This window comes from Camelina sativa, chromosome 16 (assembly GCF_030686135.1).
Source record: "Camelina sativa cultivar CO46 ecotype springtype chromosome 16, ASM3068613v1".
Taxonomy (NCBI): Eukaryota; Viridiplantae; Streptophyta; class Magnoliopsida; order Brassicales; family Brassicaceae; genus Camelina; species Camelina sativa.
Window position 1 is genome coordinate 17002510 of NC_141895.1, and position 25346 is coordinate 17027855.

General features: G+C 35.3%; 2 protein-coding genes, 1 long non-coding RNA gene and 1 pseudogene across 4 annotated transcripts; 1 reads left to right on the forward strand and 3 right to left on the reverse strand.

The window, feature by feature from the left end:
- Nucleotides 1-462: 462 nt before the first annotated feature.
- On the forward strand, nucleotides 463-3417 carry LOC147925647 (uncharacterized). The gene is made up of 2 exons (XR_015583676.1): nucleotides 463-2542; nucleotides 2628-3417. It is a non-coding gene; the product is annotated as an uncharacterized LOC147925647 (long non-coding RNA).
- On the reverse strand, nucleotides 2764-6641 carry LOC147925648 (glycerophosphodiester phosphodiesterase GDPDL1-like; annotated as a pseudogene). The gene is made up of 8 exons (XR_015583670.1): nucleotides 6358-6641; nucleotides 5874-6167; nucleotides 5153-5773; nucleotides 5019-5057; nucleotides 4663-4947; nucleotides 4266-4408; nucleotides 3273-4189; nucleotides 2764-3189 (listed from the first exon to the last, which is right to left on the reverse strand). The product of XR_015583670.1 is annotated as a glycerophosphodiester phosphodiesterase GDPDL1-like (transcript).
- Nucleotides 6642-11396: 4755 nt separating this feature from the next.
- Nucleotides 11397-12265, reverse strand: LOC147925649 (uncharacterized). The gene is made up of 2 exons (XM_087492704.1): nucleotides 12002-12265; nucleotides 11397-11897 (listed from the first exon to the last, which is right to left on the reverse strand). Exons 1-2 carry the CDS (start codon nucleotides 12263-12265, stop codon nucleotides 11397-11399), a joined length of 765 nt encoding a protein of 254 aa, XP_087348830.1.
- Nucleotides 12266-21436: 9171 nt separating this feature from the next.
- LOC147925650 (uncharacterized) lies at nucleotides 21437-24220 on the reverse strand. The gene is made up of 6 exons (XM_087490252.1): nucleotides 23498-24220; nucleotides 22935-23067; nucleotides 22546-22833; nucleotides 22235-22462; nucleotides 21763-22147; nucleotides 21437-21653 (listed from the first exon to the last, which is right to left on the reverse strand). Exons 1-5 carry the CDS (start codon nucleotides 24034-24036, stop codon nucleotides 21764-21766), a joined length of 1572 nt encoding a protein of 523 aa, XP_087346378.1. The 5' UTR covers nucleotides 24037-24220; the 3' UTR covers nucleotides 21437-21653; nucleotide 21763.
- Nucleotides 24221-25346: the final 1126 nt, after the last annotated feature.

Here is a 25346-nt window from a genome sequence, read left to right on the forward strand (position 1 = left end):
TTTTGGAATTTTCTGGGCTGTCTTGTTATTTCGTCTACGCTCTGCATCAAGGCAGGCTCTGCATGAAGGCAGGAGAAGAAGCTCATTTTAAGACCCCATGGTTGGAAAACGAAACAGAAGTTCTTAATGTTTCTAGGTCTGGTAATCACAATCAAATTATTAAGATCCATCAGTGAGTAAGACGAAGTTGATTGTGAAGAAGTGTGGAAAGTCATCTGATCTGAAGGTGAATATCTTGCTCCAAAGTCTGAAGTGTTCAAGGCAGACATTCACCTCTATGTCACTACCTCAAAGGTTTGTCATTGTAAGTAAAATCTTATGCGTGATGGAATATGTTTACAAGGAATTAATCTCTCCTGGGAGTTTGTGTCACGAGAGAAGTGCTACTATGGAGATGTGTAACCTATCTATTTCTGTTGAAAATTTTTATGGTTCTTGGAGGTTTTAGTGAGGAATGTCCTTGAAGCTCTTATCAGATGTTATTGGTTTTGTTCTCTGTTGTGCCGTGTATTGATTTGGATTGTGTACAAGTAAGTTGTTGCAGAATATTCAAGAAGACCTCTGGGTGTTGGAAGAGAAGAGTAAGAGCGCTCGATTATTAAAGTTTAAGAGAAGGATTCACTTGCACTAGTAGTGTAAGATGGTCGTGATCAATCTGAGGTAGAATACTCAGAGTTGTGTAACTCCGGTTCAGTTCTGTAAGGTTACCGTAAGTGACATCTACAAGGAGATGTTGTTCGGAATCAATCTGAGGTAGAATACTCAGAGTTGAGTAAAACCGATTAAGTTGTAACCCATGAAGCTGAAGTGTCTTGTGAGTGAAAGTTGGGACATCGCTTTTGAAATTCAAGAAATTGTTTCTGCTCTAGTTTTTAAATCTGAGGATTGTTTATGAGGTTCTTCTTTTGTGTGTTGAAGAAGGATGTTCCAAATACTGAAACAACAACTGCTTCAGAAGCTGCAATCGTCTATCTTATTCACTGGTTCACTGTTGGGATCAAAAGATGTTGTTTAAAGGTTGCCTCAAGGTATGTTCATCTGGATTTATCTCAACGTTACTCTTAAGGTGAAGAATATTTTTATGGTCATGATGTCTTTTCGGTGTTGCAAGCAACTAGTGTGTGTTTGTGGTTCTGTACCAAATCTTTGGTCTGTATATTGCTTGAGGTTCAGGAGGAGTTTCAAGAAAAGCATGGGTGTGATATGTATTGTAACTGGTTGATTTGGAAGATACCTCTACTTCATGAAGTACAGTATATGGATCTCTGATCTGCCTTAGTAAAGAAGAGCGTCTTGAAGCCTATATTTGCAAGGATGAAAAACAGTTTTCGATTAAGACTACTTGAACAAGCTAGTCTATAGAAGAAAATACAGAAGTTGAGGCTATTCAGTCAGTGCTACATTTCACAAGATCATCATGGTTCGAGAGAATTGTCTATGTTTCCGCTGCGACTACAAAGGTATTATTTTGATGATCATGTTATTGCTTCTGATCAGTTTTGCTTCCAATTGTTCAAAGGCTGCGATTTGAAATGAAGCACCATGCTTGCTAGTGCTAATGAGGTTATGATTGAGTTAAGAGTCATTAGGTTCAAAGAGGATTTTAAGATGTTCTCACAGTTGTGTTCTCAAAGAAGTGTTCTCACAGTTGTGTTCTCAAGGAATTGTTCTCGGCTCAGAACTAGTTTGTGTTTCGTCTTCAGAAATTAGCTTTCCTGTGCGTACGGCAGGCTTTGATCCTGATCCTATTGGCGACAGCGGTACATTTCTGAAGATGGGTTAACTAGTTCTGAGCTACTCTCATATGTGTCATTGTAACCAAGTAATCATTGTCAATGGTTTGATGGCTGATATCGTGTTCTGGTTTTATGATTTTGGTATGTGTGAAGTTTCTGCAGTGTTCAGGCAAGTTTGAGCAGACTCTTAACATCAAAGCAAGAGGAGGATCATTATTTTGCATAATGAGTTCTTTATTGGACTATGCTCTTGATATGTTACTTTTTACCTTAGTTATGCTCTCAAGCAGAGGGAGCTTTTATGGCTGCCTTGCAGGATGAGTTAGTGCCATTGATTGCTTGAGTATCAAACTGCGCTTAAAAGGGAGACTTCTTGTACTTACTCCCATTTGCTAGTTGTTGGGTCTGCTATGCTTGTGTCATTGCTGCTGTCACAACTTGAAGGTGTTTGATAAATGCAGAAGATGGCGTTACATTCAAAATCCAAGGTTTGATGATGATGAGTTGGTTTCATTGTATGAAGTGGAATATCAAACTGAGCTATAAAGGGAGACTCTCTGATTTACTCCCATATGTTAGTTGTTGTTGTTGCTATGCTATGTCGTGGTTGCAGGCAACACTTGGAGGCGTTTGATATTCACTGAAGATGTGATCAGGTCAAAATCAGGAACTTGATGGGTTATGATTAAGGGAGAGCTAGAGTCCTTCAACTCAGTCAACAAGGGAGAGATTGATTTGTGTGTTGACCGAGTTTGAAGTTTTTTGTAACGGATGTGCCAAAAGAAACAAGAACATGATATTTACAGGTTGCAGATCATCAACGTTATTCAGTCCTACAATTGAATCAACAAGGGAGAGATTGAAGATACATTGTGTTGACAGAATTGTAAGACTGACAACAAGGCGTAAAGGAGCAAGTATTGAAACAGAAGAGAGAAGATCACAATGACAGAATCCTCTTAAGGACAATGAAGCTGCCAAAGATTATGCTACAACATGAAAGCTTGAAGATCATCAAGTGCAAGAATAGAGAAAGCTTGAGTTCTATAACTCAGTAACAAAGGGAGAGATTGAAGATATATTGGTGTTGTTACTGGTTATACAACACAAGAGAGATGATCAAGAAGCAATGAGTAAACTTGATACAACCAAGAGTACAGACACAGATTCATTGAACGTTGCAGTGAACAAGTCTGATACAAACACATGTTCAGACATAGAAGCAGTGAACAAGATGGAGCATGTGTAACCAGCTACAGACACAGACGAAATGATTCCTCATGAAGAGAATCAGAGAATACTAGCTCAGCCAAGACAGCTCAATGTGAAGTCACATGGAATGAAGTGACATGCTGAACCTTGGAGTCTTATCGAGAAGATTCAAGAAGTGAGAGCTCAACCAGTCATGCTTTAAGCTCATCAGAACAAGTCTTTCATAAGCAGCTGCGTAAACCTGAAAAGCACAACAGAGCAGAAATAGGTTTTAGCAGTTGAGTATACTTGAAGTGCAACAGAGCTGAAAATAGAGCATACAACTTGTAGTGGCTGTGTAGTGCAACAGAGCTGGAAACAAGGTAACCTCGTGAAGAGGTTGTGTAGTGCAACAGAGCGGAAAAACGTCAAGTTGCAGCAAATAGTGGAACGGCTGTGTCAGAAAAGCATGTTTGTGTTAGGTGCGACAGGAACAAAAGTATGGGTCAAGTTGACAAAAAGAGAACAAGCTTTTACCCAGAAGAAAAGAGGAAGAAGCTTGTGGAACCTAGGGTTTGTGGAGAACTCTAAGAAGTATAAAAGGAAGAGGTGGTAACAAGAAGCAGTTTACGCACCCTAGACCTAAAATTGAGAGAAGCACACATGTTGTGTGTGGTGTTGTCCCACCAGTAAGATAGAGAATCTGCTGGTGGTTTTTGTAGAGGTTCACACTCGTCGGAAAAGACAAAGAGTGGTGGTTCCTTTAGTTCATGTCGATTAGAGTGGTAGGCACAACTGTGTGCTAGATACCATTGGCAAATGTGGCTTTTGCGTTCTAATTCTAGTGAATGATTCTGGACTTGGTCCCGGGGATGTAGGTTATCCGAACCCCGTTAACAAATCTCTTGTGTCGTCTCTTCACTATCCTTTCATCTCTCTGTTAATCATCGCACATAGAGATCTGTCATACAAGTCTGTAGATCTAGCACACATCTCATTATTTCAGATTTTCCGATGACAACAGCGTTAGCAAATTTCTTTATGTCTTGTATAGCCGAGTCAAGAATATCACTAATGGTTTCTTCAATTCTGTAGACAGTCTCGTACTTGCTCTGCTTTTTGAATTCCCGTAGAACCGAGCTGTTCGTAGACTGAATCATGACCTTTGTTGTGGTTATGTTGTTGTAACCAGTTTCTGTGAGTGTGTCCAGAACCGCTCTAATAACGTCGAGCCCTTGCTTCTCTCTCAGGTACACTACATTCTGGAGGAAACAAAAAAGGCACATGATTGATTCATGTTTTATGATTAAAAGAAGGTAATTATAGATGATAACTCACCTCAACAATGATCAAAACACCGGAGAGAGATGTGGAGTTCTTTGCCAAGTCTAGGAATTGAGAAAGCGAAATAAGATTTCCAGAATTTGACTCATTCGGATTCCTTAACATACTATTTGACCTGTAAGGGTTTGAAATAGCAGCTGCACAAAAATATGGGAATATAGTTACTGTAACTTTCCAAGTTATGTAATCGCTAAATTAACTAGTAATAATTTTGTCCACAACATATCAAGCTAGGAGAATGTTAGTTTTTTTAAGAAAACAAGTATTTGCATCTATATATAACCTCTTTAGTCTAAGTGAGTAGAAACTAGAAATAGTAGGAACAATAGTGTAGTAACAACACAGACTTACATTTTTCTGAAGCAAGTGGAAACTTTGAAGGGAAACTTACGAGTCAAATTTTGGATCTCAGGCCATGTTAGACTAAAAGTGTATACCCCACCATTTGAGCTAATTTCAGAAACAGTTGTTAGACGGTTTCTGAAAGGAGTTTGTGCGACCATTGTGCTATCCCCGAGATCGATAGAATTTGAGCAAAAGGGTGTACCGTCGCTGCACATTTGGACCGAGCAATCAATAACATCAGCACCATCTTTGATTGCCTTCTCATATGCCAAGTTCGTACATCCAGGATAGTCCCCACTCGCACCATTTTTTGATATTACAAGAAAATCCACTGAGGTACGAATTAACTTAATTTTAATCTTTCTAATTGCGATTAAAATGCAAAGTAATTACTGTCGTTACCTTGTTTCGTAGCGTTCCTGCCAATGTGGGAGAAGCAATCTAAGGAAAATATGAAGAAAAAAATAAAAATTAATTTCGAATATATATCCTTTTTTTAAGGACAAAATGGTGTCTGCAAAAGAGAGATTGCTTACCAATGGATGCAGATGCAGTTAAGGGAAAATCAGAGACCACACCATCGACAGAAAAATCGCCATTGTCCACAAAAGATAGATACTCAGACACTGGATCGAAACTGTAGTTATGAGCAATATCAGCATCATTTGCGAAACCTGACACATATACTTCTAATCCCGCTTTGTGAGCATCTTGAACTAAGGATGTATGTGGAATCAAGTACTGCTTGTTATCAAGTTGCAATATATATGACTTGGGAACAAGAATCCCTGAAGAAAACGTCTTGACAAACGTTAGGTTACTCAAGATAGAACCGTATGTTTGGTTTGTGGTCGGCTCGAAATCTTCTTTTGCAAGAAACTGGAACACAAAGCTCGGTCCGTTATGCTTGAAATGGCCAGCAATTTTCATAAAGAAATTCACTTCAGGGGAAGATATGAAATTAATGGAAACAGTTCTTGAGGCTGATACTATAAAACTACTCATGCTTAAATTGTGTTGCTCGTAGAATGCATCGTGCTGAGCATTTAACCAAAAACCTCCTTGTGGCTTAATCTGCTCGGCTACATTTTGAATCGTCAGAATTGTATATCCATTTCCATCGAACTTATTTGATCGCGATGGTATTCCTCAAAATACTAAGGTAATAAGAAAAAATATTTGTGAGAAGTTACAGGAGAAAAAACAAAACTTAATGTAACATTCTACAAAAGCACTAACTTAGTCATAAACGCTTACAGGCTACATTCTGTAGATCTCTCAAGGTGGAATCAATCGCGAACCAACCCTGAGTAGTGACTCCATTAACCGGGTAAAAGTTTTTGCGATTTGGGTACACAAGTTCAATATTCGAAGCATTAGCCATATTTAAATCAGGGAAGCAAATCCCAGCCCCGTCTTTGGTTAGCTGAACATCACACCATAGAACAACATCGTCTACACTTGTCTGGATTGCAAGATTGTAAGCATCAATACTCGAATCCGGTAACAATCCAGAAAACCCACCACGAGCAATCACACGTGGAGCTTCACCTAGTAATTAATAAAGTCATAAGAAGTAATATTCCGAAAAGTTATATTTAGTCCGACAAAAGTATATATGCTACCACAATCAAAGTAATTATTGGACTTGGTTATTAAAGGACTCTTGTTTCAACATAATTTATTGAAAACCATGCGGAAAAGAAAGAAAGAAAGAGAGAAAGTGGGATCCAACTCTCACCATTGAGTGTCTGCCATCGACTTCTTGATCTTTGAGCATCGATTTGAGGAGCGAACAGCTGAATCAGAACTACACCACATAACAAAAGCGTTGAAGATCGTAACAGTAGCATTTTTGGATAACCTAGCCGGGTATCAGAACTACACCACATAATAATAGCGTTTAAAGCTTTTTTTTTCTTCTTGATGTATAAACATTGAAGTCATAATGGAGAAATACAGAGAGACTAAGACTCAAGAACTCGTCTTTAATGAATTGGCCTTAGTCGTTGACTGAACAAATATAGGGAGACTCAAGACACAAGAGCATTGATAAATTGGCTTTATTAGTTTATTTATAATTGACCAATCAGAGCTCTTTTAAAAATCAAATGGCCTTATTACTAGATAGCGACTCTTATTATAATCTCTCCAATATAATATTTTAGTAGTAATAATTTAATTAAATTAATTATTTCAATTTTGAACAAAAAATAAATAAATTTTAAACCAAATCTATATTAACATATATTTAATGAATCTCTCAATAGTTTTTCAACAGTTCTCATTTCTCTCTTCCATTTTTTTACTTTTCTTTTTAAAATTGTTGAGAATATTTGTGAACCTACTCCAAAATAATGGTCTACTATTCATTTTGCTTGGACGTGATTTAAGGTGGTGAAGAAAAAGAACATTTGAATAGTATTTGTCATTTATTTGCCATATCAAGTATGCTAAGAGCATTCCCATCACACAACTTATGGGATGTCTTTTTATGAAAGTCAAATAAATAATAATAATAATAATAATAAATTAAAAGAAGGAGAGAGAAGATTTAATCTTGAGATGAAGCGTCTGTGTCTTGACATCTAAAGACACAGACCCTGTTTTAAAAATAGCTAGGCGTTAGTGGGATGTGAGGGAGCGTCTAGCAATTAATCGGATTTAAATCAGGAATTAATCGGGGACTAATTTTAGGGCTTTTATCTATTTATGTCTATAATAAGTTACAATTGTATAATATTATTAAGATTTAATCATAGTCTAGTGGTTTATGTGACTACATACAGTAAATGTGTCCCGAGTTCTACTTCTAGAAGTTGTGTTTTTTTGTCAATTTTATTTAATTAGGGGCAAAATGGTCATTTCGACATCATCTTCTCCACTTGACATCTGCAACCCTAAACTATGGCCGCCCCTCATTTTTCAACTTGTTTTTCAGTGAATTCACTTCCGATTCAACTGATTTCAAGAACTAAATAATAGATCTAACTTATATCATACTAATTTAAGTCAAAGAAGACAAAATTTACTAACTTTTTTTTTGTTTCCGATTTTTACTCCGATTTGGCTGAAATCGCGGCGGACCTCTGCCGCCAAGCGATTAATCGGCGCCTAATCGGCCTCCGCGGCCGAGTTTTTGAACAGGGGACACAAATGAGAGAAAAGGTGAACAGCTGTTCTACTCTTATTGGTGTTGTACAATAAATTTAATTAAATTTTAAAAATAATATATATATATATATATACTAAAAATAATAATTATTAAGTTTTTTAAAAATAATAATTATTTTAAATTAAATAAAAATGTAATAATGTACATTAATCTATACTTTAAATCCACATTTTACTACTAAATTGTAACTAAAATTACATAAATTATGAATTGACTATTTTATTTGACCATTCATTTCATTCCAACACATTATTAATTATAATTGTAACTCCTCTAATTAAATTATATTAGAAATGTAACTTTCAACCCCTTGGAATCCCATTAATAATCATTCTCACATCATCATCCACCATATCTAGAATCCTAAATATTTTCTTTGTTTTGTTTATGTTCTTGCATGGGTTCAAACCTCATAGTAAGAATGTGATTATATAATTTGTAAAATTTTATTCTTTGTTTTATGTATTTCTTCCTTCCTTCTTTGTATTCTTATTATTTTTAATTTTCAATTACATATGTATAATAAATTATTTTAGAAATGTAACTTCCATCCCTTGAAATCTTATAAATAATCATTCTCACATCATCATCCACCATATCTCATATTCTAAATATTACTTGTTTTGTTTATGTTCTTGCATGGATTCAAAACTCATGGTAAGAGTGTCTGATTATATACTTTTTTTTTATTTCTCTTATATTTTGTTCAAATTTATTTATTTGTTTTTTTTATACTCAAAATCTGATTATATTGATTTAGGAAATGTCATTACAAAGAGGAAGGACAAGCCATTCTGGAACCATTACAGGCTCAACATAGTGCTTATGATCTCTACAACCAAATTTTGCTAAAGTATGAGACACATTGTTATATTCCCTTTTTATAAATTTAAATCTGATGAAACTGAATTTTGATGCCCAAAACATTATATCCTGCAGAAGGTTTGATAGAGATGCATTATTGTAAGATCCATTAATCAGCTTGCACAAAGATTCATTGTCGCCTTCAAAGATGACTGCACCATATCCTTGTTGCCATGTTTGTTCTAGAGCCAATATTAAAGCCTTTGCTTCAGCCTCCAGTGATTTTTCTGCATCAGTTAGTTTCGTTGCACCCCAAATGAGTTCCTTACCGTGATGATCTCTAACTATCCAACCACCTGTGACTGTATGATTTACAATGTCGAAACCTGCATCAAAATTGCATTTCTTTATTGGGAAAATGGGAGGTATCCATGGAGATGAATTTATAACAGGAGAATGTCTGCTATCACGATGGACTGAGACTGTTGAGATGTTTATCCACTCCTTTGTTTCAGCGATTGATAGTAAAACCGTTTTAGAAGCCCCTTCTCGATAATCATTAAAGATAGAGTTATTCCTAGCCTTCCAAATACGCCAAAGTAGCCAAAAAAGAAGTAAGGAATCAAAAGTATTGGAATTCTGTTGGATCGATTGCTTGATGATAATTGATAGATTACTCTCTGCATCTTGTGCTAGATGATTGACATCTAGTAAGGGTGTGTTAGAGGTACGCCAGACCTTTTTTGCAAAAGGGCATGTGAAGAGAGCATGGAGTATAGTTTCATCCTCTTGTCTACATCTGGGGCAAATGGCTTCTATTGTCATCCCTCTTGATCTTAAACGTGTAGTGGTTGGAAGCGCACGAGAGACTACACGCCAGAGAAAGTGCTTAATTTTTGTCATTAATCGAAGTCTCCATATTTGTTGTTTAAGATCTTTTGATCCATGGATATCTAACCGATTCACATCAACTGCATGAGGATCATGTCTTAAAAACCAGTATCCAGACTTGACTGTATATTCGCCAGAGAGAGAGTAGTTCCATATAAGTTTATCCTCTGTTTCCACAATAGAGAGATGAAGTTTATTAAGGAGCTCACCATCACCATCAGTGATCATTGATGTGATTTTTGATGAATTCCATGAGCGAGACTGATTCTGTTTTTCAATTAATTGGTCTAAAGAGAGATTGAGATCAGGTGACAATGGTGTTACAGTTCTGGGAGGGTGAGATGAAAGAACATTATCCATTCCCAGTCTAATAGTTTTACCATTACCTACAATATATCGCGTGCCTCTCTTAATAAGATTTAGTCCAACTAAAAGGGAAGACCAACCATAAGATTGGTTCTTACGAGATTTTGCATCAAGCACTGTATATCATCTTTAAAATAACGTGCTTTCATCACCTTAGCAAAAAGAGAGTCTGAATATTGAATTAGACGCCATGCCTGTTTTGCGAGCAGAGCATCATTGAAAGTTTCCAAATCTCTAAAGCCCAAACCTCCTTCTTTCTTCGTTAGCTTGAGCTTGTTCCATGCAATCCATGGTATACCTCTTTTATTTGAATTCCTTTCCCACCAAAAGTTCATAAGGAGAGACTCTAATTCTGAAGTGACACCTTTAGGAAGTTTAAAACACGACATCGCATAGACTGGCATGGAAATCGCTACCGATTTTAACATGATCTCCTTTCCAGCAGGAGACAATTGTTTGGTTGTCCAGCTTGATGTTCGTTTCTTAACTCTATCTATGATGAAGTTGAACTTTTATGTCTTCTTTCATCCGAATTATTCAGGTAAACCCAAATATTTTCCCACTCCTCCATGATTTGCAATGTTTAAAATTTGTTTGAGTCTACCTTTAGTAGATCCATAGACCCGGGAACCAAATGTTATCATTGATTTGGATGTGTTTATCTTTTGACCCGAGTAGTACTCGTAAACGTCAAAAACATATTTTAGAGCCTGACAATTTTTTCTGTTTGCTTGGCAAAAAAATAGTGAATCGTCTGCAAACTGTAGATGTGTGATTCGGGGAACTCCCATACCGATTTGGATTCCTTTGATTTCTCCATAGTATACTTAAGAGTTTATTAAATGGCTTAAGATGTCCGAACAAAGGATAAAAAGATACGGAGATAACAGATCCCCTTTCCTAATTCCACGTTGGGGTATAATGTTTCCATACGGAGCTCCATTGATAAGAACAGAGTAATTGACCGAACGTACCGTTGCCATGATCCATCCAACCCATTTGTCACAGAAACCAAACAGTTTTAGTGTTGTTTCAAAGAAATTCCACTCCACTGTGTCGTAAGCCTTGCTTACATCTGTTTTTACAGCCATATAGGACTGAGATACACGCTTTCAAACCTTTAGACTATGCATTAGTTCATGTGCTATCATCACATTATCTTGTATCAAATGGCCTGGAATAAAAGCTGTCTGGGCCTCCGAAACTAAGTTATTGAGGTGAGGTTTGAGTCTGTGAACCAGACATTTCGACACTATCTTGTATAAAACGTTACATAGAGCGATTGGTCGAAAGTCCGAAAGGGTTATGGGCTTGTCTATCTTTGGAATCATACAAATGTTCGTCTGGTTAATACTCTGTTTCATTAGAGATGTGTCAAAAAAATGTTTCACTTCTTTGATAACATTCTTTCCAACCTTGTCCCAACAACTTTTATAGAAGCGTGCTGTTAAACCGTCAGGTCCTGGGGTTTTGTCATCTCCAATTAAACAGACAGCTTCATATATCTCTTCATCATTAAACTCTCGAGTTAGGTCATCATTTATCTATGTTGTGACCAGTGGCACAAAATCTGCAAATTCCTGAGGCGAAACAAAATGTCCATTGGTAGAGTAGAGATTAGAAAAGAAACTCTGAGCATGGTCGCCGATATTCCTATCACCCCGAATTATGTTTACTCCCTCATCAGTGATCGAGATGAGATTGTTTTTTGCAGCTCTTGTTTGAGCACAAGCATGGAAAAAGCTCGTATTTCTGTCTCCTTCGTGCATCCACTGGTTACGACTCTTTTGTTTCCAATGAATCTCCTCATCTTTATACACTTTAGTTAGATCCAAATGTAATTGAGAAATGCGTATACGGTCCTCACGTAACACACTCTCCATAGCCTTGTTTATTTGCGATTGTAGTAACTTAATCCTTTCATCAGCATTAAGCTGTGATCGATATTTCAGATCAGCCATCGCTTTCCTGTAGTTGTTTATCCTGGTGTTGATAGGCATATCTTCACTTTCATTATCTCCAGTCCAACCCCGATGGACAATCTCCTTAAAATCGGGAACATCACACAGTCTCTTATCAAAATAAAAAGTTCTTTTACGTTGTTTGTTGTTATTTTTCAAATATAAAAGAACTGGTTTGTGATCTGAACCGAAAACTCCAAAAAGTGGGCTTCAGCATTAGGAAACGTAGCTGCTCCTGCAGTATTTGTCATAGCTCTGTCTAGACAACATTGCACAGTGTGAGAATATCTTTCTCCCACCCAAGAGAATCTGTTTCCCCTAGTTCTGATGTCCTTTAAGTCACACATTGATATCATATGACAAAAATCCCTAAAAGTCCACTCAGCTCTTGCAGGACCGCCAATTTTCTCCCCATTTGAGATTATTTCATTGAAGTCACCAAGTAAAACCATGGAGCATTGCGAACAGGAGCCATATTTTCAAATCTTTCCCATAAAATATGTCGTTCACTCTGTATAGGGTGGCCATACACACAAGACAAGTGGAAATAGTTATTATTAAGAGCTACAACAACATCAATAAGTCGTTCATCCTTGGACACCAAGAGTTATTAAATCCTCCACATTAGAGCTAAGCCTCCACTCCTTCCTTGAGGGGGCTGAATTAAAACATCATCAAATCCTAGATCATCCTTTACTTTAGTTACAAACCCAGAGTTATTAAGAGTTTCTGACAGAAAGAGAATATCACACTTAGAAGAAAAACATAGTTTAGTTAAACGAGAAGATGTCAACGGCTGAGCCAAGCCCTGACAGTTCCAGGAGATGATCTTCATATAGGATCTGGGGGTATCGGGCCCCCCCCGCGCCTCCGTCGAATCCATTATTAACAGAACATGAGTCCACATATGCCTCCCGTTTTTCCTTCTTCCTGAGTTGACACAGGACCGTCAACTCATCTGCAGCCTCGGCTTTGTTGAAAGCCGTTTCAAACCTGATCCTCTTACGCTTCAAGAAAGCAAACTCCTGTTGAGCATTGTTGGAAACTTTGTCTAGGAAATCTCCTGTTGCCGTTGTGACTTCATCTTTCTTTGAGAACTTGGCGTGAAGATACCGAATTCTCTCGGCTGTTAATTTCGTATCTTCGAAGACACTTGGAAGGGAGGATGAAGACGTGATGTGTGTACCTTGACCATGAAAAAAAGTGTTTGGTGGTGGCATTTGGAGACCAGGAATGAGAGTTGCAGGATCCACTGGTGGCAGAGTATCGGATTCAGACATGTTGTCTTGCACATCAAATTGTCGATCATCATCACTTCCATCATCAGACTCCGGTGGATCAGTGTTGTCAAAGGTTAAGGAACATTCTTTTACATCGTGTTTTAGTGATCCACACTTGGTACAGAAATTTCTAAGTCGCTCATATCGATACTTAATCACAGTGTTCCATCAAGAGCAAAATTTATGTTCTTCTGGAAACGTAGAGGATCATCAATGTTCCTGGCTATCCTAACCCTTACCGCTCCCACTTGGTTGACATTCTCATCATAATCTACATCCATAACATATCCAATCCTATTGCCAACCCATCTAGCCGTAACATTCGTTAAATAGAGAGTGGGAATACCTTGGATTTGCACCCAGAAAGGAATGATCTTCATGTCGTTTTCACCAATGTTATGTATTTCTTCCTTCTTTATTTGTCTTCTTATAGTTCTAATTTTCAATTACATATGTATTATAAATTTTTGGTGGCTGGAAAAAACAATTATTTTTGGTCCATTTAGCATTTAATTTCTAAAAAATAATATTTATTTTTCATTAAGTAAAAATATAATTATGTACATTAATCTATACTTTAAATTCACACTTTACTACTAAATTGTAACTGAAGTTACATAAATATGAATTGACTATTTTTTCATTCATTTTCATTCAAACACACTATAAATTATAACTGTAACTCCTCTAATTAAATTATTTTAGAAATGTAACTTTCATCCCTTGAAATCTTATAAATAACCATTCTCACATCATCATCCACCATATCTCAAATTCTAAATATTTTCTTTTTTTTGTTTATGTTCTTGCATGGGTTCAAAACTCATAGTAAGAGTGTGATTATATCTTTTTTAGATTTCTCTTATATTTTGTTCAAATTTATTTCTTGGTTTTTAGGTATTTTTTCCTTCTTTATTTGTCTTCTTATATTTTTAATTTTCAATTATATATGTATTATAAATTTTTGGTGGCTGTAAAAACAATTATTCACTCTCTCCTTGGTCCATTTAGCATTTAATTTCTAAAAAATAATATTTATTTTTAATTAAATAGAAATATAATAATGTACATTAATCTATATTTTAAATCCACACATTGCTACTAAATTGTAACTGAAATTACATAAATATGAATTGACTATTTTCCATTCATTTTCATTCAAACATACTATAAATTATAACTGTAACTCCTCTAATTAAATTATTTTAGAAATGTAACTTTCATCCCTTCAAATCTTATAAATAACCATTCTCACATCATCATCCACCATATCTCAAATTCTAAATATTTTCTTTGTTTTGTTTATGTTCTTGCATGTGTTCAAAACTCATGGTAAAAGTGTGATTATATATTTTGTTAGATTTATCTTATATTTTGTTCATTTTTTATGTATTTTTTCCTTCCTTCTCTGTCTTCTTATTATTTAATTTTCAATTACATATGTGTAATATATTATTTTAGAAATGTAACTTTCATCCTTTGAAATCCTATAAATAACTATCTCACATCATCATAACCTATATCTCAAATTCTAAATATTTATTTTTGTTTTGTTTATGTTCTTGCTTGGGTTCAAAACTCATGGTAAGAGTGTGATTATATATTTTATTAGATTTATCTTATTTTGTTCAAAATTTATTTCTTTGTTTTTATGTATTTCTTCCTTTCTTCTTTGTCTTCCTATTATTTTTAATTTTCAATTACATATGTATAATAAATTATTTTAGAAATGTAACTTCCATCCCTTGAAATCCTATTAATAACCATTCTCACATCATCATCCACCATATCTCAAATTCTATTTTTTTTTGTTTTGTTTATGTTCTTGTATGGGTTCATAACTCATGATAAGAGTGTGATTATATATTTTTTTAGATTTATCTTATTTTGTTCAAATGTTTTTTTTATGTATTTCTTCTTTCCTTCTTTGTCTTCTGATTATTTTTTAATTTTTAATTATATATGTATAATAAAATTTTGGTGTCTGTAAAAAACAATTATAGATGCAATTCAACATTACTAAATTTCGATTAAAGCCCAATGAGGGAATGAAGCTAAAAAATCATCTTCATCCATGTATATTTATTTTATTTTTGAAAGTTGTAACGCCCGCGAACCAAAACTCTGCGTTTTGGGGGTGGGTGTTGATCGACACCCATGTTGGTGTCGGTCGACACCACTTACTTCTGGTTCAACCAGATTGATTTAATTATTGATTTGGACCGGTTTGGTTTAAGGAAACCATTGAACCAAGGTTTAAAAGGGAGAAAACGACCTAGGGTCGTGTTTTTGTTGTCTCACACCACTTTGAGAGAAAAGAAAAGAGAGAAAACTGTTCTTGAGGTTCTAGAGGGAGATTGTAAGATTTAAAGGCTTTGTGGGTGAGATCTTGCTATGGGAGTGAGGATTTAAGGCTAGGAACGTGTGGGAAGCTTTCTGAGAGTGTGGATTCGTTCATTGTTGGTCAGAAACTTCCTGTAAAGAGGTGAGTGCATGACCATGGCTAATCTAAGCCTTTGATTTCCTTGTTCTTGCTTGTTTGTTGTTGTTTTGTGTGTTTTCTTACTAGGGATTGGATTATACAGGTTCCTAATAATGTTTCCGGCATGGGTTTTGAGTATTGGATGATTTAGAGGAGATTGGGAAGCGAGATTCGACTCTTGGCTTCGTGCGGATCACAGTTGCGAGTGGAGTGTCGACCGACACCAGCAAAAATGGGCATCGATCAACATTGTGGGGCAGTGTCGGTCGACACCAATGCCAGTGTTGGTCGACACTAGGCTGGTGTCGGTCGGCACCTCCCTTCCAGCGAGACGATGTTCGTTTTCCTGGTTTGTATGTTTTGTTTGTTGTTTGTTTGGAACATTGGAATCATTGTTGCTTGTGTGTATAGCCCAGTATATGGGAGGATTGCCTCACTGAGTGTTTATCAAATACTCATGCATCTCAATTTGTGTTTGTGGTGCAGGTAAAGGCAAAGTGTGATCGTGGAATCAAGGCAATGAAGAGGAGGATGTTCTAGGGACTCGATTGGTTGTTGTCTGGCATTGCTAGGTTGCTAGAGTTGGGTCATTAGAAACATTACTAGGTTGCTGGTTCTATGATTCCTGTTATTTGGATATCGGTTATGTTAAAGATTGGTTATTTATATTTATTGGATATTGGTATTTGTATTCCGCTATTGGTTGTGATTGTGGTTAGGTGGCTAGTGGGTATAAGACCACTATTTGTAGTTATTTATTATTATTATTATTTATTAAAAAAAAAACTGGTCAGGTTGTTTCAAAAGTATGCGATGTTTTAACAAAATAAAATATTATAATCGAATTATTAAATAAATTTTTTAACTCTCTCTTACCTCCAAAAAATTTGTAATCATTATATTTAGTTCTTGTGATCCAAAATATAATTGTATAAAGATCATTATAAGGTTTATTTAATTCAAAAACTTGTAATTTAATGATATTCTATATAAAACACAATTTGATATTCTATTTCCAAAATTTTACTATAAAGAATAAATCGTTAGAATTTTACCTAGCAATAAGGTGAATAAAAAAAGAATTAAAAAATAAATTAATCTTTGGGATGTTTTTATTGCATTTCAGATGATTTTATAAAAAATATATTTAATTGATACTTAAACAATAATTTTGGAATTTATTTATTAAATGTTTTAGGAAAATTTTGAATATCATAGTAAATTTATATTTTTATCACTAACAATAGTTTTAAAATAAGTGGTATATTTTGATATTGTATGATTTGAATTAATAAAGTGTATTATTGACATTTACAAAATTTGTTTGTTATATATGTATTTTTAGGGAGAGTTTCAAAAATACATCATTTTCAATCTCATTTTTCAGAAATACTATTTTAAACTTTTTATTAAAAAATCTTCTCATAGTATTCTAATAGTTTTATGATTATTACATAAACTAAAATGAATTAACATAACTAATACAACAACCAGCACATATGCGCGGGACCATATCTAGTCATATATATAAAAGTAAGGTTTCACTCTCTCCTTATTGGTCCACTTGGCAATGCATTTTTAACAAAAAAATATATTTATATTAAAACACAAATTTATCACATTTAAATTTTCACATTTAACTCACATAATATAAAACTGAAATCATATGAATTCCCCCTATAAATTATGCATTAACTTTATTTCTCCACTAAGTTGTATTAATCAATTGTATTAGAATAAAACAATAAATTGTAATTCTCATTTTTCTAAATATAATTTTTCATCATTTCTCTTCCTATAAATACTCATTATTATTCTCTTAGTATATCACTCTTTCATTCTCTCATCTTCTTCCACTACTCTCAAATCTCTTTTTGTTTTGTTTTGTTCTGTTTTGTATTTTTTTTGTTATTGTTGTTGTATGGGTTATAAAAAATCAAATCAAATATCATTGTAAAATCTTATTTTTAGAGTTTGTATGATATGTATATCTTATATATATATATATATATATATTATTTTTTTAATCTTCTAAAAGGTTTATCTCCATTTTATATTTTATATTAACATCTTATAAGTCATTATTTTCATACTTTCTTACAATATTCACCACACAATAAGATCATGAAGTTGAATTGGTCCATATCTAATTATCTATTATGTCTCTGGTTATCTCACATATTCATGTATCATTTTTAATAATTTATAAAGATCAATATAATACTTAAAAATCAACATAATTATCCATTTGTAAAGTCTATTTTGTTTTGTACAGTCTATTTTGTTTTGTAAAGTCTATCAACTCTATTTATAAAGACTATTTTGTTTTGTGATCCAATTGATAAATCTGCAAAGATCAATATAATATATATATATATATATATATATATATATATTTATGATTTGAGGTTTTTGAAAACAAAAAAAACATAATTAAACAATTGGTTTTTGTGTGTTTAATCAAAATAAAAAATAATCCAAAAAAGAAATATTCAACTGGAACTTAAATATAAAAATAAAATATAATTTTAAAAATACCATTTAACTAAATTCTCTAAAAATGAAACATTAGTATGAAATCTAGCACTATTAATTAAATTGATGAGTGAAAAACAAAAAAAAAACCAAAAAATATAAGTTATCCTTGGGGTTTTAAAAATTATTGAGATTGAAAAAATCATATAATTTTATAAGAAAACTAATTTAGATTGTCACTTGAAAAATAATATTTTTTATTTTGAAATATTATATGTAAGTGTTGAGTTTATATCAAGAAACAACCAAATCATGTGAATTTTCATTCAGCCCTTTGGTATTCATTTTATTTAAGGTTATAAAAAATTAAAAATATTTATTTATAATTAAAATATCAAAATTAAAGTATTTATTTATAATTTTCATTCAGCCCTTTGGTAACTCCATTTAACCCAAATGTAACTCCTATCCAATAATTGTACATTAATTCATTCCTCCTACTAACTTATTTATCTTTCAAGAGAAAATGTTTTTGGTTAAATTTTGATATTGTTTAATTATTTTGGTTGGCTAAACTAATATTCATATTTTGGTTGGCTGAATTAATATATTTCTCATGTAAAATTATTGTTTATAATATATTTCTCATTTCAAAGTTTAAAGCAGTATATCATATATATAAAAGTAAGGTTTTGGTCTCTCCTTATAGGTTGATTTTCATTTAATGTTTTCTAATTTTTTTTTAATTTTTATTTGATTTTTAATTGCTTTAAACAATATTTAAGACCCAATAAACACAATACATTTAACTCACACATTAAAATAAAATTATAACTGAAAATAAAATAAATTATGCATTAATCATAGGGGTGCTTGCAAAACTAGACCCCTAACTTGAGTCAATTGCAAAACTGACTATCTCTTTTTCTCTCTCCAACATTTGTCATTTTCTCCCAAATAAATCCTTATTTGTTCATTGTATTCACAAAAAAGCCATTATTTCTAATTTATTTGAATTTCTTGCGAAAATGTTTATTACATTCATATCCTCATCTTCTTCTTTTATTTATGGTTGTGCCACCACCATCAATTTTCCAACAACCATGAACAACCAAATTTGAAGCTCTTAATGCTTCAATAACCTGAATTTGTAAGCTTAAAAAACACTCAATGCTATGCGAACTTCATTTTCTTTCATCTCCTGTCCATTTTAATCCAAGAAAATTTGCAAGTGCATTCATCTTGTTAGATGTCATGATTCTTGGATAGTGATTGAATTGGTGCTGGGTTTCTTCCGTGGTGACTAAAGACGACGTCCTCGGTGCTTGACATTGCGAAACAACCACCAATAAGGTTATTTTCCGGTAGATTTCATGACTTTCCTTAATTTTTTAGCGAAATTAGACTTCATTTGTCACTCTAACTGTCATAATATCATGTAAAGTCTACTATGTTGTCAATTTTGCAATTAAAAATTTATCGAGTTTCGAGCCCGTAGACTGAAATTTTTGTAACATCCGTGAACCAAAATTGGGGATTTTGGGGATGGGTGTCGATCAACACCAGCTTTTCTGGTTCGACTAGATTGTTTTATTCGTCATTTTGGGTCGGTTTGGTTTAGGGAAAACCATTGAACCATCATATTTAAGTGGGAGAACGACCTAGGTCGTGTTATTAGTGGTGTTACGCCGTTTGAGACAAAGAGAAAAGGAGAGAAAGTGTTCTTGAGGGTTTTGGGAGAGATTGTGGGATTTCTAGGCTTGTGGGGTGAGATCTGTTCCTGTGGAGTGGAGAGCTAGAGCTAAGGACGAAGGGGAAGCTTTCTAAGGTGTTGGATTCGTCATCTTTTGGTCAGAATCTTCCTGCAGAAGAGGTGAGTGCTTGACCATGGCTGATCTAAGCCTGAGATCTCTTTTGTTTGGTTGTTCCTTGTCTATTATGTTGTTTGCTTGCTTGGTTTTGTTGTTTTAGTGTTTCCCATAGGTTCCTGAGGCGTTTGGGAGAGTTTGAGACAGTTTCGTGGTGACTCGAAACGGAGGATCGGCGTTCAGATTTGTGCAGTTCGCGTTTGCAGAGTCAGTTTCGATCGACACATGTGTGGTGTTGGTCGACACCCTTTTGTGCTAGCGTCGATCGACACCAATGTGGAATCCTAGCATCATCCTCTTCGAGCCTTCAATGAGATTCCACGGTAAGATGTGTGTGTGATTGTATGTGGTTTTGAATTTTGTGCTTAGCTTTCTGTTCTGGGTAGGGCAGATGATTAGAGAGGATGTTGTTGCTGGTCATGGTCGTGGACGCGGACGTGGTCAGGGACGCGGTCGTGGTCGTGGTAGGGATAGAGTCCTAGCAGTGAGTGAGTCTGTTGAGCAGAGTGTGATAGCTGAGGGGGTCGACGAGTCGCAGGACTTCCAGGAGGGGTCCATGAGTGTGGCCGGTGGTGGTACTGATAGGACCGTAGGCGCTGAGGGGGTCGGTGCGGGCGGTGTCGGTGCTCGAGTGGCCGGTGGTGCTAGGGTTCCGGGTGTGGGAATCCCAGCAGGTGGAGCCCCTGTGGGAGGAGTGGACCTGGCGGGCTTGTTGACACAGCTGTTGGAGCGGATACTGGGAGTGGGTCCGGCTCATGCTCAGGTAGTGCCACCAGTGGTGGCAGAGGAGCAGCAGCCAAGGGCTGCGGATGTGAGAGCTCATGCTCGCTATCTGTCTATGCTGAGAGAGATGCATAACCTGGATATTGCGCGGTTTTCGGGTGGTATAGATCCTACTGCTGCAGATGCATGGAGGACGAGTGTGGAACGTAACTTCCAGACTCTGAGATGTCCTGAGGAGTTTTGGGTGGACATAGGGGTCCACCACTTGATTGGTGATGCCCAGGTGTGGTGGGGATCAGTTGCTCACTACAAGAAAACAAGCCAATAGCGACTACACTATTAGTCATTATTTAGTCGCTAAAAGGAGTGTTACGACCAAATTGCGACTAAAACCTGTAGTCGCTAACTGAGAGTCGCTAAAATTTATAGTCGTAATTTTAGTCGCCAAATGGCGACTACATTACGACAATCTTTTGTAGTCGTAAATCAGTCGTAAATCAGTCGTAATGTAGTCACTAAGTTAGTGACTAGTTTACGACTACATTAAGACTATTTGTATAGTCGTAAATTAGTCACTAAATGTAGTGACTACTTTACGACTACTTTACGATTATGTATTTAAATAATATTACATATAAATATTTATATTTATATTATAAATATTTATTTTGATTTATCTTTAATTTTATATTTGAATTTTGTTTTACAAATTCTCTTTAATTGGATTTACATCTAATTCTTATATTTGAACAATTATAAAAATAACTACAATTAATATTACATAAACAAAACACATCTTAACAAAACACATCTTAAGTATCATCATATTCATTACAACCCAAGTTCAAAAGATTAACAAAAAGAAAGAAACATCATATTCATTACAACCCCAAGTTCAAAAGATAACAAAAAGAAAAAACATTGATCAAGAAAACAACAAGAAAAGCTTCTTCCAATCGTTTCCCAAGTTAGCTTCGTCTGCTTGTATCCTTCTCAAATCTGGAATTGATCCCTGTTATAACACAATACCTTAAGGTTCTGTCAAGTTGAAAAAATGAAGGTACAAAGAAAAAGAAATGATCCCAGATGATTGTATAAGATGAGCTAGAAGTGAAGAGTACCTTAAGCAGATGTTGATGGAGTTGGAGTTGTCTCTTTAGCTGAATGGCTTGCAACAAACTTCTGAAACCGCGGATCACATTCCCTCAGAAAATCTTCCACGATGGAGAATTGGTCAATCTTGCCGTTCTGGGCAGCAATAACTTTGGATTGCGCAGCAAGTTCTGCATCACGCCGCTGCAGTTGAGCAGCCTGTTCTTCATCATGCGCAGCAAGCCGCTCCAGTTGAGCAGCCTGTTCTTCTATCATGCGTTGAGCTTTCTTCAACTGTTCTTCGAGAGCCACAAAGGTAGTTGAGCCACATGCTTGCTTATGCGTTCCATCGACAAGGCAGTCCTTGAGGCTTCCAACTCCATAAGGTGTTCCTCTTGAATCCTTCTCAGTGGACTTGAAAATAAGAGAAAAGTGGAGGTTAGAAGATGACAAATTAAACTCCAAGACTATAAATGTGTATTGGTTTTTTAAAAAAGTTACCTCCAGGAAAATTTCTGTATATTCTTCTGTTGTGAGGTCCCGTGGCCGTGATTCTCCATCTGACACAGCAAAAGACTCTGCCTCGAGCTGAGACAACCTCTCTTGAACAGTCTTCTCATATGTCCCTGCAATCTTTTCTGCCTTCCGATCAACATATGTACCATCAGGCTTTGTATGTGCCTTGATGAAAACCTCACCAAGTCGGACTTCTCTTCCCAATTCCTCAACCTGCAATGTTATAAGAGATTAACTTTAAAAAATAACAGTTAAGTAAGAATAACAGTTAAATAACAGAGTAAATAACACTTAACCATTTCGTCTTGAAGCTGTTGATAAGACTTTGGCCCTGAGAGGTGGACATGAGGACCTAGGCCGTTACGGTCAGACATACGGGCCTGAGAGTAGGTTTTACTCTTTTGTTGTGCTTCTTCAGTGTCCCAGTAATCCTCCATCGTGCTCCAGAGAGTGTCTCCAATCCAGGTTGGTTGAACTCGACTAGTCCTCACATTGCTAACCATGTCTTTGATCCGCTTTTGACAGATTTTCTCAAAATAAGCTTGAACAGTTCCGGTTATCAAAGGATCCCAGGTGTGGGTTTTCTAGAAAAAAGGAGCTATTGTTAGTGAAAAGAAGACATGTAAAGCTATGTGACATAAGGCTTATTGTAAGTGAAAAGAAGACATGTGACATATATCCTTACCGCGAACTCAATGAAGTATCTCTCTTGTTTGTCCCGCGGCACACATGTCCAGCTGTAGAAGGGACCTTCGAATTTGTTTAGAAGAATTTTAGTAATCTTCCGAACAAGTTTTGACCCTTTGTCACGAGTAAACCTCGAAAAGAAACAATACAAGAGGCATCAGTTAATGAGTCAAAAGAAACAATACTTCAACCAGTAAACATAAACAATACTTCAACCAGTAAACATAAACATGAATCTCAATACACAAGCAATATATCATAATACACAAGCAATGAATACACAAACATGAATCTAAAGACACAATCCTAAAGACACAATAAACCAAACGAAATCATAATAAACTTACTCTCGTTATCATAATCACAATCCTAAAGACACAATAAACCAAACGAAATAAACATAAACCAAACGAAATAAACATGAATCTAAAGACACAATCCTAAAGACACAATAAACCAAACGAAATCATAATAAACGAAATAAACATTGACCTACAGATTTCTCTTCTAACATTCACAAAACACCATTACAAAAATAACAAAAAAAAAGAAAAATCATACCATTGGGTGTTCGGTAAGGGTGTGGGAGAGAGGACCGTGGTGAACTTATCCCGACCTGGCACCACAAGCAGGGCATTTAGAGCCCGAACCACGTCCTCCTGGAGCTCCGGCAACACCGTAGAAGTTTCTTCTTCGAAGTTGTTGCCCTGGGACGATGGATGCGATGGATGACTACGAGTCTGATGACTACGAGCCTGAGAGCGTTGAGCTGGAGAAGGCGGAGAGTCATCTTGAAGAGTTGCATGAGTCGCTGGATTGTAGTTAACTTCTACTGAAGGAGACCGGCGTACTTGAGGTGGAGGTTGGCGAGTAACGGAGCCCTGAAATAGTTGTTGAGGCGGAGGATAGTCCCGGATCTGGGATTCCGTTGAATGTCGTGGCAAAATGGGGACTTCATCAGGTGTCTGCTGCGTACGAGGAGCTTGGACTGCCGGCGTGAAGTCGTACTGACTGGGTAGATTAGTATGTCGTAGTCTTGACCCTCCGGGAATCTGAGAATGATTACGATCGAGTTTTCTCTTTCTTCCTCGAGCAGGCATCGTGTGATGATTGAGACAAGAGACTGAGAAGAGAGATTGAGAAGAGAGAGTGTCGATTGAGAAGAGAGATTGAGAAGAGAAAGACGATTGAGAAGAGAGAGTGTGAAGAGAGACTGTCGATTGCGGCTTTAGGGTTTGTCTCGAGGAACCCTTGTCTCGAATGAGAAGAGATAAGAAGATTAGGGTTTTTTTTTTAACGGAATGTTAATGGATTTGGGCCTAAATTGGGTAATTAACCTAGATTTGGGCCTAAATTAATGCAATGACCTTAAACAAAAAAAATTTCTAAGTTCAATAATTCTATATATAACTAAATTTAATAATTTCTAAGTTCAATAATTTCTAAATTCAATAATTTCTAAGATTAAGAATTAATTTATAAGTTTAAGATTAGAGTTTATAATATATTATTCTATATATAATTTCTATCTTAATTATAATAATAAATCTTCACATAAATTATTTTAGTATTTATTAATCCTTAATGAATATTGAAACAAAAAAATAAATAAGGAAAAGATTCTATATATAACCAATATAGATGCTTTAAATAGAGCATATTCATAAGTACAAATCCTATGCAAATATTGTTTGTGAATAAAAGTAAAAAAATGATAGGCTTCTTAAAAAATGCATCGAACGGATGCATCATAACTCTTCTACCCGAGAGACATCTATTGTTCTTGCAAACACTACATGGACAGAAAAACTTACCGCCATTATTCTGAACTGTATCTTGGCTACTTCCAAACGAGAATTGGTCCAACCCCACTAATTCGAATTCTAATGAAAAATTTCCTGCCATTATATATATATATATATATATATATATATATATATATATTGTGTTTTTTTAAGAACTATATATATATTTTTTTGGAGAAAATAAAAGTTTTTATAAAGTCAAATTTTTTTTTTGATCTACATTTTTTTTTGGGGAAGGAAAGACAATTGTGTTGGCATGAGATGACAAATGGATGCAATTTGTTTTTAAAGACTACATCTATGCCACTAATAGGCGACTACTCAATATCAGTTGGCCCCCACAGAAAAAACACGTTTTTTAACTGTCTTTTATGACTATTTGGCGACTACGCGGTGACTGTTTAACGACTCGCCGAATGAGTCGTAGAATAGTCGCTAAATTGACGACTATATTACGACCATCTAATGTGGTCGTAAAGCAGTGACTGTTTGGCGAGTAAATTACTGTAGTCACAACATAGTCGCAAAGTGGTCACTATCTGGTCGTTATTTTTGGCGACTACAAATGTAGTCGCTACTTGTAGTCGCTAATTGACTGTTTTCTT